General features: G+C 43.9%; 2 protein-coding genes across 2 annotated transcripts in view; both read right to left on the bottom strand.

The window, feature by feature from the left end:
• LOC141121832 (uncharacterized) overlaps positions 1-6,706 on the bottom strand; it is a 207,896-nt gene extending 201,190 nt beyond the window's left edge. Inside the window, 3 exon segments of the mRNA XM_073611548.1 lie at positions 11-145; positions 419-547; positions 6,619-6,706. Of these exon segments, the coding sequence (XP_073467649.1) occupies positions 11-145; positions 419-511 (228 nt within the window). The 5' untranslated portion in view covers positions 512-547; positions 6,619-6,706.
• A 304-nt stretch (positions 6,707-7,010) lies between these two features.
• The window catches only part of LOC141121831 (uncharacterized), a 163,941-nt gene continuing 153,723 nt past the window's right edge, over positions 7,011-17,228 (bottom strand). The window contains exon 19 of the mRNA XM_073611547.1: positions 7,011-12,284. Within this exon, the coding sequence (XP_073467648.1) occupies positions 11,510-12,284 (775 nt within the window). The 3' untranslated portion in view covers positions 7,011-11,509. The remainder of the gene's footprint in view (positions 12,285-17,228) is intronic.

The raw sequence follows: 17,228 nt of genomic DNA, 5'->3' as shown, positions 1-17,228 counted from the left end.
CACCGCTCACCTCTCCTGTCACCAGATCCATCATCTTCTTGGTGACTTCTAGAATCTTCTGCATGTTGTGTCTCTCATGTTTTAGGGAGTCACATGGAAGCACTGTGATGGTCATCTGATCACCTGACTTCACAAGAGGAAATCTCTGTATTGGGGAACCAATAGGAATATCATGTTAGAATCCCAGAATCCTCCTCACCTCTCTGGTCAGGTCTGTGTTTTGTTGATAGAGATAAGAGTGATGTCATGTGACCTCCTAGAATCCTCCTCACCTCTCCGGTCAGGTCTGTGTCTTATTAATAGAGATAAGAGTGATGTCATGTGACCTCCCAGAATCCTCCTCACCTCTCCGGTCAGGTCTGTGTCTTATTAATAGAGATAAGAGTGATGTCATGTGACCTCCCAGAATCCTCCTCACCTCTCCGGTTAGCAGATAGATGATTTCCAGGGTGAGGTTTAGTATCTTCTCAGTCATGTGACTCCGGTCCTCCTCCATCCTCATTGGTGCCATAATTTGATCTATACAGGTCTCCTTGTAGATGGATAACTTTGGGGAATGAAAGTAAGAATTATTTGGATGGTATTGGTCACACAATAATAGGATGTTGATGTGAGGGGGTAATAGGAGGGTTGCTGGACATATAAAAACTACTGCCCCATGGGAACACATTTAGCCTGGACTGTTTAGTGTCTGATTTATTTTTTAGCTCCTGGGACCCTCTTTGGCCTGCCAGATCAGAAATTCCCTTTTCTCTGTTGGGTTTGTTTGGTTTCTGAACTGGTTTTGATTTGTATTAGATCTGCAGACAAGGAATGATAAATGTGATTCTTCCTTTGACTTGTTTGCTCTGAGGCAGTGCTGTGAGGACAATGTAGGGGCAGCATGATGTCCAGGAAGGGGAACTTGCTGACCTTTGGCCGAAGTTGCCGGATAATCAGGCCAGACTGCTGCCTGGAAGCTTGTGGACCTTGAGTGGAGAGTGTGAACAAGTTTTTCTTTTGACTGCTGGTGATTGCTGGGTTGCATTTTTAGGTTCTTTTTGGGGCTTTTCCCTATAGATTTTTAACACCTTTTTCTGTCACTTTTTAAACAGCTTTTTTTTTCCTTGCTTCCTTCAGCCTACTAATTAAGGGGAGTGGTTAATTGGTCACAGGTGCTTGAGGCCTATATAACCTTTTGTAGAACTCATTGTGAGCCTGCACATCTTTGAGCTTGCTGGAACTTAGATCAAGTGGAACTGGACTAAGTGGTGAGTTAAAAACCAGAGTTTAAAACAGGAGGTTATAACAGGGGTCAAGTTCCTGTGTAGGGTGAGTGTGTACCTGTCTATTGTAAGTACATGAGTGCTGCGAGTGCACGTGAGCTGTATTGAGTATTAGTGTCAGGTAGTACCTGTGTATTGTGAGTACCCGAGTGTTGTCTGAGTAGTGTGTGTGGATCGTTAGTACTTGTGTATTGTGTGTGTGTGCATGCGGGTCTGCAAGTGCATGTTGGTCTGCGAGGACCTTTGTATTGTCTTGTTGAGTGCCTGTGTATTGTCTTGTTGAGTATTAGTGTCAGGAAGCTAGTTGTTAGGTAATTTGGACAGGGTATAATCCCCATTGAATTAGTAGGTACGATGCCCGGTGGGTGTGGAGATGCGACTCGTGTACATCTTGCGGCATGTATGCATTCCTTGACCATCCGATGAAGGGCGAATACTGCTGTGCAAAATGTAAGCACATTGTTTCCCTGGAAGCCCAGGTTCTGGTTCTGGGGAAGCAACTGTCAGCACTGAGAAGTCCCTCCATACTAAAGGAGAGCCAGGAACGTACCAGGCAGGTGCCAGCACAGAGGCGGTTGGAGACAAAGAGGTGCAGGCACTAAGAAAGAGTAGATCGGTGACAGTCAGAAAGGGTAGAGGGGGAAGTGCTAGGGAGGCCGATCCAGGGCTGGAGCATCCCAATAAGTAAGCTCCATTGAGTGACATTGGTGAAACCAGTCAGGGACCAGCACTGCTGGAGCTGAGGGACTCTCCTAGCTGCCGGGGGAATAACTCCTCCAGTGAGAGTGGGGGGGGGAAGCGAAGGGAAAGGAAAGACAGATTCTGGTGGTAGGGGACTCAATTCTTAGAAGGACAGAGAGGGCAATCTGTAACAAAGACCTGAAGCGCCTAACTGTATGTTGTCTACCAGGCGCTCAGGTTCGGCACATCACTGATCTGGTGGACAGATTGCTGGGAGGGGCTGGGAAAAACCCAGCTGTCATGGCACAGGTTGGCACCAATGATAAAGTCAGAGGCAGATGGAGTGTCCTAAAGAAAGATTTTAGGGACTTGGGAGCTAAATTGAGGAAAAAGACCTCCAAGGTAGTATTCTCAGGAATACTACCGGTACATTGAGTCACACCAGAAAGGCAGAGGGAGATTAGGGAAATAAACAAGTGGCTGAGGAGCTGGTGTAGTAAGGAGGGGTTTGGGTCCTGGAGGACTGGGCCGACTTCTCAGTCCATCACCAGTACTATACTTTAGAAGAGACAGACTGCACCTAAATGAGGGGGGTGCAGATCAACTGGGAGTAAAGATGGCCAAAAAGTTAGAGGGGTTTTTAAACTAGGCAACGGGGGGAGGGCTCAGAGGTAGAGCTCGTCAACATGGAACATATTCCAGAGGGTAGTATTGGGGGCATTAGTGGTAGGTTGACCAAAGCACATAAACCAAAGGTAAGTATAGTAACAGATCCTAGTTGCAATCTCGGAACACCCAATAAGAGGATAGTATGCGACCGGTCTAAACTACGTGGCATGTTCACCAATGCCAGGAGCATGGCGGACAAGATGGGTGAACTAGAGATACTGTTGTACGAGGCGGATTTGGATTTTGTGGGAATTTCAGAGACCTGGTTCAACAGCTCTCGTGATTGGCTGGCAAACATTCAAGGGTATACCCTTTATCGCAGGGATAGAGAGGGTAAAAAAGGGGGAGGGGTATGCCTATATATAAAGAAAAATGTACAAGTGAATATGAGAGATGACATCACTAAGGGAGCTAGGGAGGAGGTGGAATCCTTATGCGTAGAGCTCCAAAGGGATGAAGCTAAGGGGGAAATAATACTGGGAGTATGCTATAGGCCCCCTAACCTGAGGGAGGAGGGGAAGACGGATCTCTTATCACAAGTTGGATTAGCAGCAAGGATGGGAAGTGTTATCATAATGGGGGATTTTAATTATCCAGACATAGACTGGGTGGAGGGAACCACGCATTTGTCTAAGTTCCTAAATGTCTTGCATGACAATTTCATGGTTCAGATGGTAGACGCACCAGCTAGAAATAAAGCATTACTGGATCTACTGATTACCAACAATACAGACCTGATCACAGATGTGGAAATACGGGGCAATTTAGGTAACAGCGATCACAGGTCGGCTTCAGTATAAATCACACAAATAGGAAACATAAGGGGAATATAAAGACACTGAATTTCAAAAGAGCCAACTTCCCTAAATTACGAACCTTGCTAGAAGATATAAATTGGGATAAAATCTTAGGAACAAAGAACACGGAGGAGAGATGGGTTTGCTTTAAGAGCATATTAAGGGCATTAGCCAATGCATCCCATTGGGTAATAAATTTAAAAGCGCGAACAAAAGTCCTGGATGGCTTAAAGCAGAGGTCCGCCCAAAAAAAAAAAAAAAAAATTAAAAACCAGCAGCTACACATACTGCAGCTGCTGGCTTTTAATAATAGGACACTTACCTGTCCTGGAGTCCAGTGATGTCAGCACCGCAGCTGATGTTTCCATCAGCTGCCGGGTGCTGCCGCCACCATTGCGGGTAAGGGTACCCGGCAGTGTAGCCTTTTTTCGCTTCATGCTGGGAACCCTACTGTGCATGCATGAGGCCCGTTCCTCTCTCCTACTGACCTGGCGACAGGGGAAGGAGATGGGGGGAGGAGGAGGGAGCCCCAGCTGTGATGTCAATAGTCGCGGCTGAGGCTCCCAAAAGTGGGAAAGGATACCTGTAAAAGACAGGTATCCTGTCCTCCCTCCCCCTAAAAGGTGCCAATTGTGGCACTGGAGGGGGGGAGGAATCAGATGAGCGGAAGTTGCACTTTTGGGTGGAACTCCGCTTTAACTCCAATGTAAAAATGCATATAAAAGCAAAGTAAAAGGCCTTCAAAAAATACAAGGTTGAGGGATCATCATCAGCATTCAGACTTTATAAAGAATGCAACAAGAAATGTAAGGGTGCAATTAGGGTGGATAAGATGGAACAGTATGTAAACAGTGCAAGCTGCACTTCCACGATGGGATGGTCTCACATCACACCCAGGTAAATTGTTTTGCTGTTTAGCTTAGTTGACATTTTAGCACATTTGTTTGCCTATTCCTCCAACCCCCACTCTATTCCACTCAATGTGCACTTGCACACATACTGGCATACATTTTCTTACTCTGTAATGTCCTTTATTTATGCCCTTTTAGTCTCAAAACATATACCAGCATTTACTTTATGCTGGTCCCTATACATTTATATGTATATGAAACAACGCAGGAAAATCACCTGTATCTACATACTCTCTTATTATTTTTGCAATATGCATACCCAACACAGCAGGAAGTTTACCTTATTTGCAGGGTCTTCCTGATATATACATATACTTTTTTACCATCTTTACAGTTCATGATCATGGACAAGGGGAGACTTTTAGGCACACTTATATTTGTATCTACCAAGGCCATGTCGGTGCTCCGGTTGTTCCCCCGTTGGGGTTACCTTTTGCTGCGCTCCCTCAGCTCCAGTGCTGGATGTTTGTTGCTGTCGCCGCCGGTGGAATAAGTGACTGATGGCCTGGTCCAGCCCATTCGTGAGTATGGCGTTCCCTAGCCTGACCCCGATGATTACTCACCTTCCTGCCTATTTGATGCAACATACACTCATTCATTTGATTTACTACTTGTATTACAGATTTAGCAAAGCGTTTACCCCTGAAGAGCAAGCGCGGTCTCGCGAAATGTCATCAGGTAGTACTCATGCTTGCAAATTACTCTGATGTTTGTATATTGGTATATATTGTTTTACCATGTATGTGGATTGTCTCATGTTCACATTATATGCATATTTTATCGGCCTGAAGTTATTGCTGCTGTGCTTCAGATGTTCAACAATTGTAATAAATCTACATTATTTTATTTCCATGACATGTTTCTTGACTAACCATATTCCCCTCACTCAAAGTCCCAAGGTGAATCCCTTGTATATAATTTTTTTTTAATTGTACAAATCGGCAAAAAAGGTGGCCGAAATATCAGTATCGTATCAGCACCGAAAAAACAATATTGGTTGATCCCTAGACCAGAGGCGCAGGTGAGATCATGTGGACCACGGCTAAAGAAAAAGGTGGAGAGGTGCCGCAAAAATCTCAGTGAGGGGCGGAGCCAATGGGGAGGGGGGTGGCAAAATTAGGTTTTTGCCTAGCGTGTCAAAAATCTTTGCACCAGCCTTGCTCACCCCCACCGATTGCACACACAGGGCTCACCCCCTGCCGATTGCACGTACAGGGCTCATCCCCACCGATTGCACGCACAGGGCTCACCTCAGTCGATTGCACGCACAGGGCTCACCCCCGCCGATTGCACGCACAGGGCTCACCCCCACTGACTGCACGCACAGGGCTCACCTTAGTTGATTACATGCACAGGGCTCACCTCAGTCAATTGCACGCACAGGGCTCAACCCCGCCGATTGCACGCACAGGGTTCACCTCAGTCGAATGCACGCACAGGGCTCACCTCCTTTATGCAGCGCCCAGCGAGGTGCTTAATTCTCTATGACCCCAAACATGGCACAATGCAGCTATTGAAGTTCCCAAGTGATGACAAAGGGTGGGATGAGGGCGCCTCTCCTAACCTGGTGACGTCTGACGTGTTCCGATTGGAAAACACCATCTTTGTCCAGGAAGGTTATTGGTTAGTAACGCTGTCCTAAAAAGCTCTCCTACCCCACCCAGATTCCTTAACCAGTTATAGCCCAGAATAATATATTTCATATATCATCATATATCACTAAATTCATACAAAACTTCAATTATGATAATCAATAACTGTTAAAACAATATAAAATACAATACAAATGTATAAAACAGATGAATCAAAAGCAAACGGCTTAATATCAATATTCAGTCCAGCCGGAGTGCTTGCACTGAACTGAAAAATCCATTTCCATTTGCATGTCTTTTTGATAAAATTGCCCCTCCCCCACTCCGGGTTCACCATCTCATCCCCCCAATATCCAGTCCCTTTCAGACTCCTATTGTGAGACTCATCATAGTGTCTCTGGAGGGGCGCTGATCATTCCTGTGTAAAATCTTACAGAAATCTTCCCTAATCCCAACCTTTAATTATCATTTCATTCCCCCCACATACAATGTCTGGAACCGACATTTACTGACATCAATAACTCCCCTCGTGGTACAGACCAGAAATTCCCTCATTGTAATATACGGGGTTATTCTACATTTCCACACTATATATGTGTGTATCATCATCTGCTGGAGATAAAAGACATCACAGTGACTATGGAGGAAGAGGACGGACATGACGGGGGTTACTGGGTGTAAATAGAAAATAAGATCTTATTACCTCCTCTACTGCTTCATCCAGTAATGTCTTCTATTTCCTGCCACATGGAACTTCTTGTCTTTGTTCTACATCACTTCCTTTCTGTAACTGACATCACTTCCTGTCTGTATTTCATAGAAACTTCCTGTTTGGATATGAGTGAGATCACCACCTTGTGGAGTTCAGAGGAACTGCAGCCCCAAGAAATGTCTCATAGTAACCACTTCTTTAAAATATCTTACAGGGCTACCACAGAAGTTCAAATATAACACAAAAAAGTAAGAAAAAAATAGATAGAGTTCTTATGCAACCAATTGTTTAACAAAGATATTTTTATTACATATAGAAAAGTCTTAAAAGACACAGAACACAAGGTAACAACAAATGTATAGCTAATAAAACAGATACCCCCCAAAACAAATCCTTTTGGTGAAAAAAATGCATAAATACATCCACAGGCATATAAATATACACTCACAATGCAGATGTTAAACATAAATTTCAAGGATGTCATGTTCACATATCAATGGTTGTGGAGCTCTCTCAAAGTAATAGCAATTCCTTTAATGTCTATATAAATAAAATAATTAACCCTGGAGTGAAAAAGCTGTAAAACAATAAATAATATATAAACTGGGTCATCCACTGAATCCATAAAGACATTGTGATTCAAGATCTTCTAGATCACATAGGAGGACTCATCAATGATTTCATACATTTGTTTGGAAGGATAGAAGAATCCTCAGAAGGGATCATGTAGGATGACAGGAAAGGCTCCTGACTGGTGAGATCATCCAAACATAATGATTACATCCATGAACTGGAGCTCCTTGGGGTGATAAAGCCACTCTGTAAACTCTGTGTAGATGTTATCCAAGAACTCAGCACACTCCATGTGGATTTAGCCTGTCATTTATCATGGGTAGAAATATCCACACCTTATATATAAAACTTGTACAGTGTTCCCAGGCCTCCAGGGGTATTTAGATTGGGATTAACTGCTTCCTGTCAGGCCTATAGCAGAATGATGGCCGAGTGGGAGTTCTCCCATCCTCAGTGGACATCATATGAAGTCCTCCAAGTCAAGTGGCCATGCTGCAGCTCCACTGAATGACAGATTATTGGACCGGGCTGGCCCCAGTACCTTGTGATCGTTGTGACCAATCACAACAATCACATGACAGTTGTACACAATGAATGGCTTTCGTTCATAGCCATTCATTGTGCACTCCCTTAACCTTTTTGTAATCACAGAAACCTGGCTTCAAGAGTCAGATTCTGCCTCACACTCAGCCCTCTCCCATGGAGACTTCCACTGGGCTCACTAACCCAGACCCAGTGGATGGAAAGGAGGTGGAGATGGTTTGCTTCTATCCCCACTGAGAACCTTACAAGTCCTGTCTACCCCCTCCCTCTATATCCTTCTCCTCTTTTGAGACACACTGTATTTGTATGTTTTCTCCCATTTCTCTAAGGATTGCAGTGATCTATTGGCCTCCTGGACCAGTGTCACGCTTCCTTGATGACTTCTCTGCCTGGCTACCCTACTTTCTTTCCTCTGCAATATCCACTATTATCCTTGGTTATTCCTTGTTAATTTTAACATCCCCGCTAATGTTAACAGCCCAGCTGCATGCCAACTTTTCAACCTCACCCTTTGACCTAATACAATGGATACAGTCCCCTACTCACTCTGATGGTAATACCCTTGACCTTGTTTTCTCCCATCTTTGCACCCTCTACAACCTCACCAACACCCACTTTCCTCTCTCTGATCACAACCTCATCACTTTTACAATGTGCTTGTCTCCAACCACCTGTCCCACCAAGCAGAAAACAATTACCCGCAGAAACCTTCACCACTTGAATCCTTCTCTTTACTATTCTGCAACCTCCTCCATGACAAAATCTCACCCCTGTCCTAATCTGGCCACTTCTGTCTACAACAGTTCACTTTCCTCCTCACTGGCCCCTCTTGCTCCTCTCACTACACAAAATTCCAGGCCCCGACCATTACAACCTTGGCAGATCAACAACACCAGAAACCTTAAGTGACATAGTCGAGCACTGGAGCGAGTGTGGTGCACAACCAAATCCCAGCATGCATTCACCCAATATAAATCTGCCTTTTTAAAATACAATTCCTCCCTCCATGCTGCCAAACAAACCTATTTTGTCACCCTCATTCATGCTCTTTCCTCCAGTCCTCTTCGTCTCTTCTCTACTTTTAACTCTCTACTTTCTCCACCACTATCTCCACCCAGTAACTCGCCCACTGCTCACGAGATTGCCAATCACTTCAAAAACAAGATTGATGCAATTCATGGGGACATCTCCATTACACAGACATCTAACTCACTTAACATACCCTGTACAAATCCGCTCTCAACACTTTCCTCTTTTGACCTTGCCACTACCAAAGAGGTCCCTAAAGTTTTCTCAGAAGCCTGCCTTACCACCTTTCCCCTGGATCCTGTTCCCTCACATCTACTACGGTCACACTCTTCTTCTATCTTATGCTCCCTCACTCACATCTTCAATCTCTCCCTCTCTACTTGCACCTTTCCCTCCCCTCTAAAACATGCCCCGATCACCGCTGTACTTAAAAAGCCCTCACTCCTTCAGTCTCCTCTTGCATTATTAACTTACTAACTGACATATCGGCAAGGATGTCACACCACTTCCTCAAACTCAATCTTTTTAAAACTCATAATCTTTCCTCTGGCCCATGCCCCTCAACTGACATCAAGATCAATAATACAACCATCAGTCCCTCCCCTCTTGCCAAGGTACTAGGCGTAATCCTAGACTCTGACCTGTCCTTTAAGCCCCAAATCCAATCACTGTCCAAATCGTCCAGACTTCACCTTCAAAACATCTCCAAAGTATGCCCCTTTCTAACCATTGACACCACTAAGCAACTTATTCACTCCCTTGTTATCGCTCACCTTGACCATTGTAACTCCCTCCTCATTGGCCCACCTCTCTGCAAGCCATACCCTCTTCAGTCTGTCATGAATACCTCTGCCAGACTCATCCACCTTACCAACCATTCAGTGTCCACCACCGCTCTCTGCCAATCCCTACATTGGCTTCCCATTGCTCAACAAATTAAATTCAAAACACTAACAATAACATACAAAGCCATTCACAATTCTGCCCCGAGCTACATCACCAATTTTATCTCCAAATATCACCCAAACCTTCCTCTCCTGCCAAGACCTTCTGCTCTCTAGCTCCTTTGTCTCCTCCTCCCATGCTCGTTTCCAGGACTTCTCCAGAGCCTCTCCCATTAGCTGGAACTCACTACCCCAATCTGACGGGCTATCGCCTACTCTGTCCACTTTTAGACAAACCCTGAAAACCTATATCTTCAGGGAGGCCTATCCTGCCTTCAACTAACAACCAAATCTTCTACTTCCCTCATCAGTTCATTCCTCACAGTTACTACCTTTTGTTTCACGAGCCTCTCCCTATTAGATTGTAAGCTCCCAGAAGCAGGGCCTAACCCTTTTGTATTGAATTGTATTGTTGCTGTATTGTCTCCCTTTATATTGTAATGTGCTGCGCAAACTGTTGGTGCTATATAAATCCTTTATAATAATAATAATAATAGATTGGTACTTTGCTGCAATTTCTGCTGCCGGTGGGAGTTGGTGGACGAGGCAGGGGGTAAACAACAGAAGAATGCAGGTGGAGGAAGTAAGCGAACAATCACACAGTCCCAATCTATCATGTAAATAGAAACTGGCAGCTGTGTGTTCAGACACTGACAGGAGGGAGGAGCTGGAGTGAGAGAGAACTCCACCCCACCCTCCACTTCCTCTTGGCTCTCTTTTCTCTCATTCATACTTCAGCACTGGACCGTGGCAGCTCTGCTCACCCCTCCTCCCTTCTTTCAGTGCAGCTCCTGTATTCAGGTGATTACCGCTGCTGGCTTCTGAATACAGGAGGGGAAGAGAGAGAGAGAGAGCACAGCCTCCTGGATCCCTACTGCTCTCCCTGCTATTCCCTGGCTTGGCTGACAGGAGTGTTGATGCTGCTGTCACTATTCCTGTCAGCCACATAGTCAGAATTGCGCCACTCTCATCCCTGCAGCATAAAAATGTGCCCAGGGTAGTCGCCCCTCCTGCCCACCCCTTGTTCAGGCCAGTTAAACTCACTGGCCTGTAATTGCTAGCTTCTACCTTGCTGCCATTCTTGTAGATCAGTACAATATCAGCTGTCATGGGGAACTTCTCCTGTTAGAAGAGATTGATTAAAAAGATCTGTCCAACAACTATGCCTCGTCAGTTAAAAGTAGTACCGTGCTGAATAGCAATAAATGCCCTGGTCATGAAGGGGGTAAAACCTTTCGGAGCTGAAATGGAAAATTAACAAAGTGATTTCCTACAATTATCAGCTCCATCTAGTGGCCAAAAATGTGCTATTTTTCCTGAAATAGCTCCATATGTATGAAGCCAATGAAGCCAATCATCATAGGAAAAAAATATGGCTAAAACTCATCACAGCTGGGAGAATGCTGGTCACATTCATTCAACTATTTTTTTTTTTTAAATAGACCTCTAAGTGTTTGTGAAATTTTACACCACAAAATGTACTCAGCCAATGAAAGGTAATGACTCCATTTTTATTTTTCTACTGCTATCAATGGCCAACACGGTACAACACTTCATCCATGTCTTTGGTGATCTCTGATCTCCTTATGAACTGTTTCTTACATGATGAAGATCAGCCATGGAGTATATCTGAGGTGTATATCAGGGTGTGCTTCTTCCCCACATGAGAGCTGTGATGTCCAGCAACATTCATATAGAAGACATTTCCCGCACTCAAGGCACTAATACACCTCAAGGGTTGTGTGGGATTCCTGATGTACAGGAAGACAGGACTTCAGTGAGGAACAATTCCCTCACTCAGGACAGGAAAGTGGCTTCTCCCCCCTGTGAGATCTCTGATGTCTGGAAAGATTGAACTTATCTGCAAAACATTTCCCGCACTCAGGACAGGAATGCGGCTTCTCCCCCGTGTGAGATCTTTGATGTGTGTAAAGATTGGACTTCTGTGAAAAACATTTCCGACACTCAGAACAGGAATACAGCTTCTCTCCCGTGTGAAATCTCTGATGTGTGTAAAGACTGGACTTTACTGAAAAACATTTCCCGCACTCAGGACAGGAATATGGCTTCTCCCCCGTGTGAGATCTCTGATGTATGAAAAGACTGGACTTCACTAAAAAACATTTTCCACACTCAGGACAGGAATATGGCTTCTCCCCCGTGTGAGATCTCTGATGTTGGTAAAGATTGGACTTCACTGAAAAACATTTCCCACACTCAGGACAGGAATACGGCTTTTCCCCAGTGTGAGATCGCTGATGTGTGACAAGGTCTGATTTTCGTATAAAACATTTCCCACATTCAGGACAGGAATACTGCTTCTCCCCTGTGTGAGATCTTTTATGATAACTAAGATGGGATTTATATTGGAAACACCTCCCGCACTCAGGACAGGAATACGGCTTTTCCCCAGTGTGAGATCGCTGATGTGTGACAAGGTCTGATTTTCGTATAAAACAGTTCCCACATTCAGGACAGGAATATGGCTTCTCCCCCGTGTGAGAATTTTTATGCACATTAAGTTGGGATTTAAAATGGAAACACTTCCCACACTCAGTACAGGAAAACCTCTTATCTGTTGGAAGGACGGCACCGTTCCTCACAGTCTGAGGTTCCTCAGGATAAGAGGAATACGATGGTCCATCTACACTGTGTGGTGCCGGATGGACATTTGAGGTAGTCGGGTTTTCTCCTGGACTATACTGTGTGATGTCCTCATCTTCTACTTTACAGTCTGGAGACAAAGTGAGACAATCCTCTGAGGTTTTCCTCATCTCCCGTCCATCTACTAAAATAGAAATAAAAAGATTATTACTAGACATGAGCAGATTGGTTCCCCTAAACCAGGACTCCGCCCACATCAGGCAGCTTTGTCTCTGAGGATCTTACAATTCCACCCTCAAGATAACTAGTAAATGGGTCCTCTGTAGGGCGGCAACTAATGATTATTTTTATAATTGATTAGTTGGCCGATTAATCGAAACAATAAATCAACTAATTGGATAAAAACCTCAAAAAAGTTTGGTGTATAATTGAGTTATTATTCTTGAATATCTATATACAGCGGTAAATATAAATATCCAGATATATAGTTGGATATTTAATCCACTCTGAGAATAACAGACAGATAGATGTATTATTAGAGGGAGAATCTGCTACATATCAGAATCAGAGATCAACATTATTAAATTGTAAAAAAGATGTAAAACGCTGTTTTGCAGATGATCAGACAGGAGTGTAATATAATATGATGGATGACAGACTCCCTTGTCATAGACAGGTAGGTGGGTACAAGCTCCCTGCACCTGATGTCACTTATGCTGGCTGTACACAAACTCATTTTTCTTTCAAAAAAACATTTATCCAATTTTCTAACCATTAGTGGGTCAAATCGGCGTTCATTTTTTACCACAGTGACGAGAAAATTTGAAGGAGCAAAACAGAAAACTTTTCTCCATCGAACAAATTTTCACATTGTGTATGTGGTTTTTGCTCAGAAGTTACATTCATTTTAAAATGTAATGTTAAAGCAAGTGGAGCTACACTCGTCCATTCATCAAATGTACAAATAATTTTGCAAATATTCTTGTCCAAAAATGATCCGTGTATGGCCAGCATAGAAGATTTAGTAGCAGCATGATTTTTTTTAATCATCTATTATGATGGGGTTAAAAAAAATAGTCCTTTATAGTACAAAAACAGCAGATAATCACTACTATAAGGGATTCATTTATATTGTGAAATAGTGAAAGTAATATATCTTATATCATATATATAATAATAAATATACCCAGAAGTAGGATATATGGGAATTTTATCTGGGAGTCACACATGAAGCTATATGGAGGTTAGAGGGAGGGACTTTTTAAAGTAGTACTGAAAGCTGAGACTTTTTTTTTCATGGATATAATAATTTTATATATAATGCACAATACTAGTAAACTTTTACTTTGTGTAACAGTAATGCCTTCTATTACCTCCAGTCTATCAGCCTCCACCTTCTCTGGGGTCAGATGCTGATCTTCCCTACACAGAGCCCTTAAAGTCATTGTAAATGTTGGATTTCTTTTTTTTTTAAACAAACTTATCATACTTACCTGCTCTGTGTAATGGTTTTGCATAGAGCAGCCCTGATTCTCCTCTTCTGTCTTCTGAACCCCCCCCCTGGCACTTTTGGCTCCTCCTGCCTTCAGAGTGCCCCTAAAGCAGGGGTCTCGAACTGGTGGCCCTCCAGCTGTTGTGAAACTACCCATGAGACATTGCAAGGCTGACAGTTACAAGTATGACTCCCACAGGCAGAGGCATGATGGGACTTGTAGTTTTGCAACAGCTGGAGGGCCACCAGTTTGAGACCCCTGCCCTAAAAGAAGCCGCAAAATATAGCATAGAGTTCCCCTATAGCAGGGATATGCAATTAGCGGACCTCCAGCTGTTGCAGAACTACAAGTCCCATCATGCCTCTGGGTGTCATGCTTGTGGCTGTCGGAGTCTCGCTATGCCTCATGGGATCTGTAGTTCTGCAACAGCTGGAGGTCCGCTAATTGCATATCACTGCCCTATAGAAAGCCACAACGTATAGTAAAGAGTTCCTCTATAGGAAGCTGCAAAGTATAGTATAGAGTTCCCCTATAGGAAGCCACAAAGTATAGTATAGAGTTCTCCTATTGAAAGCCGCAAAGTATAGTATTGAGTTCCCCTATAGGAAGCCACAAAGTATAGTATAGAGTTTCCCTATAGGAAGCCACAAAGTATAGTATAGAGTTCCCCTATAGGAAGCCACACAGTATAGTATATTGCCCAGTATATAGTCTATTGCCCAGGAATACATGTCCCATGAGGCATTGCTCCTCACACATTCAAGTTCTCGGGCATTTACTGACATGTATGGATGGTGTACTGAGCTGTATTTTCTGATATGTAAAGAAATAATGCATTCTGTATGCAGACCAATTAATCGACTGACCAACTAATCGATTATGAAAATATTTGACAACTATTTTTATAATTGATTATAATTAATAAGTTGTTTCAGCCCTACATCTCTGAATCTCCTACCAGTTCATTTCTTTATTCATGGACCTTAGTCAGAGAGTGAGGAAACAATGAGAACTGTCTTTTATAGGAGTGACAGTGATGAGGGGACTATAGGACGAGTGTCCCCACCCCCTCTATCACTCATTGCCATCTTCCCAACACAAGAAGTACTGCACTTCCTTATTTAGTTCATGATTTAGTCATGAATAACAGTGGGGCTGAGCCCCACCAGAGGTCAGAGAGTGAGGATGGGGGGAGAACAACCAAGATGAAGACTGGACTGCTCCTGAAGACCACCATCATTGGGTTATTGACTCCTCCCTCCTTATCACTTTCTGTTTAGGGTTTCCAAAGTTTGAGGATGTTATCACATTATTATCAACATGTAAAAGTCTGTGCTCCAATCATATCATCAGATATAAAATGTCCAGCTGGTAGGAAATGGGTGCAAAAGAAGTCAGGACTATGTAATGTACAACTTATTATATAATATACAACAGTTAGGATTTTACAGTATCAGAAGTATGTAATGTACAATATAGAGTATATAGTGCAGGGGTCAGGAGTATGTAATGTACAATATAAATTATATAGTGTAAGGCAGCCTTCAAATTTTCCACTCACATTTTGCGAGTGGAAAATGATGGCTGGCAAGCGTGGGCTGCCTCGGAGTAGGGGGGCGAGCACCGCTAGCAGTGGAGGGTTGAACGGGAGCCATTCTCCCAGCCAGGGGAAGAGAGGAGGGGAAGAGTTGAGCTGGCTGATTATGTAAAAGCTTTCATTTGAATTGCTGGGTTCCCGGCATCACTCACCCCCGCCTCCTCACCAAACACCGCTCACGCCACACAGTCCTGTCTCCTCGACCGGCGAATTTAATAGACAGAACACCAGTCCAATACCAGGAGGTGGGAGTGTGTAATGTGAGCGGTGAGGAGACGGGACTGTGTGAAGGTGAGCGGCACCGGGAACCCAGCATTTTAAATGAAAGCTGTTACAGCGGGCAATCCCCGCTCTCTGATGATCAGCCAGCTTGACTCTTCCTCTGCACAGGTGAGGCTGTATTGATGGGCACAGGTGAGGCTGTATTGATGGGCACAGGTAAGACTGTACTGATGGTCACAGGTGAGACTGTACTGACGGGCACTGATCACGCTGTACTGACAGCACTGATAAAGTTGTTAATCTTTATTTTTGTAACTTAATTCTGCAAAAAACATTTAATTGTCATTTCATGAGATGATTTATGAGGGTGTGTTTAGGGACGGGATTAGGGGTGGGGACTGGTTGGGGTGGGTGGGGCAACTGGTGGCAACTAACCCATAAGGCCTGGCTAGTAGTTCAGGACTTGAAATTTTGAGCCCTGGTGTAAGGGTCAGGACTCATAATATTGGTATTCAGTAATCAGTGGAAGCTTAAATGTTTACATGAGACAAGTTGTAGAGGTCCCACACCTCTGCCTCCCATCTCCTGAGACTGCACTCAGTGACTTGGGTCTGAGACTATACAGACATATCCCTCCACCCGGCAGTCAGCAGACAACAGAGCAAGTAATCCTAGGAGAATTGTCTGTCAGACATCTTGCCATACCCGGGTATGGGGCAGAAGACCCAAAACACATACCCCAGGTGTCTAGGTCTAGTAACGTCTATGGTGAAAATGAACATTTTGCTGCCCCAGAATCTCCATAAATCCAGCCTAGATACATAAATTGTGTCTGCAGCACAGAGAAGGAAGATTATCCGAGAGAAATACAGGAATACAGGACGGGGAACACAGCTCAGGAAAGTGACCAGGGGATTACAGGCTGATATCACCCAGTCCCCACCCTACTCTGGACCAATCAGTGAGCAGTATGGGTGGAGGAATGTATTTAGTGTTAATGACCCACCTGTGCTGATCTCTGTAGGAGTGTCCTCCTCTATAAATGTCCCCGTTATTCCATCCTCCTCCATAGACTGCTGATCATCCCTCACATACCTCTCTTCTTCTTCTGCTTTAACCTCAAATTCTATATCGATTGGATCTCCACTCTAAATCAAGAGAATGAGAGTGAATATCATCTATAAAATATAAGCTTTAATATTGTGCCATCACATATGAAATCCACAGATCTCTATAAGTGTGTTTTTATAATCTCTGTCCCACCAACCTTGTAACACTGAGGGATGGTGTGATCTTCCTGTGTGGAATCCCGGGAATACAGAGGATGGGGACATCTCTCTGGTGGGTTTCTGTAGCTGGATGACTCCACCATGGTGTCCTGGTAGAGATCTTTGTGTTCTTTTAGAAACCCTGACTCCTTCATCACCCCATCCTCATCATCCTCCTCTTTTATCTCTTCTTTAACTTCAAACTCTCTCAGGTTTCCACTCTGAATATATAATAAAAATGACATCAATGGTAACAATGCAGATAATGTACAGATCCTAATGATACTATCAGTGATTGTCCCTCATCCACCTGATGATGGTGAGGTAT

Source organism: Aquarana catesbeiana, unplaced genomic scaffold (genome assembly GCF_042186555.1).
Source record: "Aquarana catesbeiana isolate 2022-GZ unplaced genomic scaffold, ASM4218655v1 unanchor233, whole genome shotgun sequence".
Taxonomy (NCBI): domain Eukaryota; kingdom Metazoa; phylum Chordata; class Amphibia; order Anura; family Ranidae; genus Aquarana; species Aquarana catesbeiana.
Note: the sequence above shows the minus strand (reverse complement) of the source record. Positions and strands in the feature narration are given on the sequence as shown.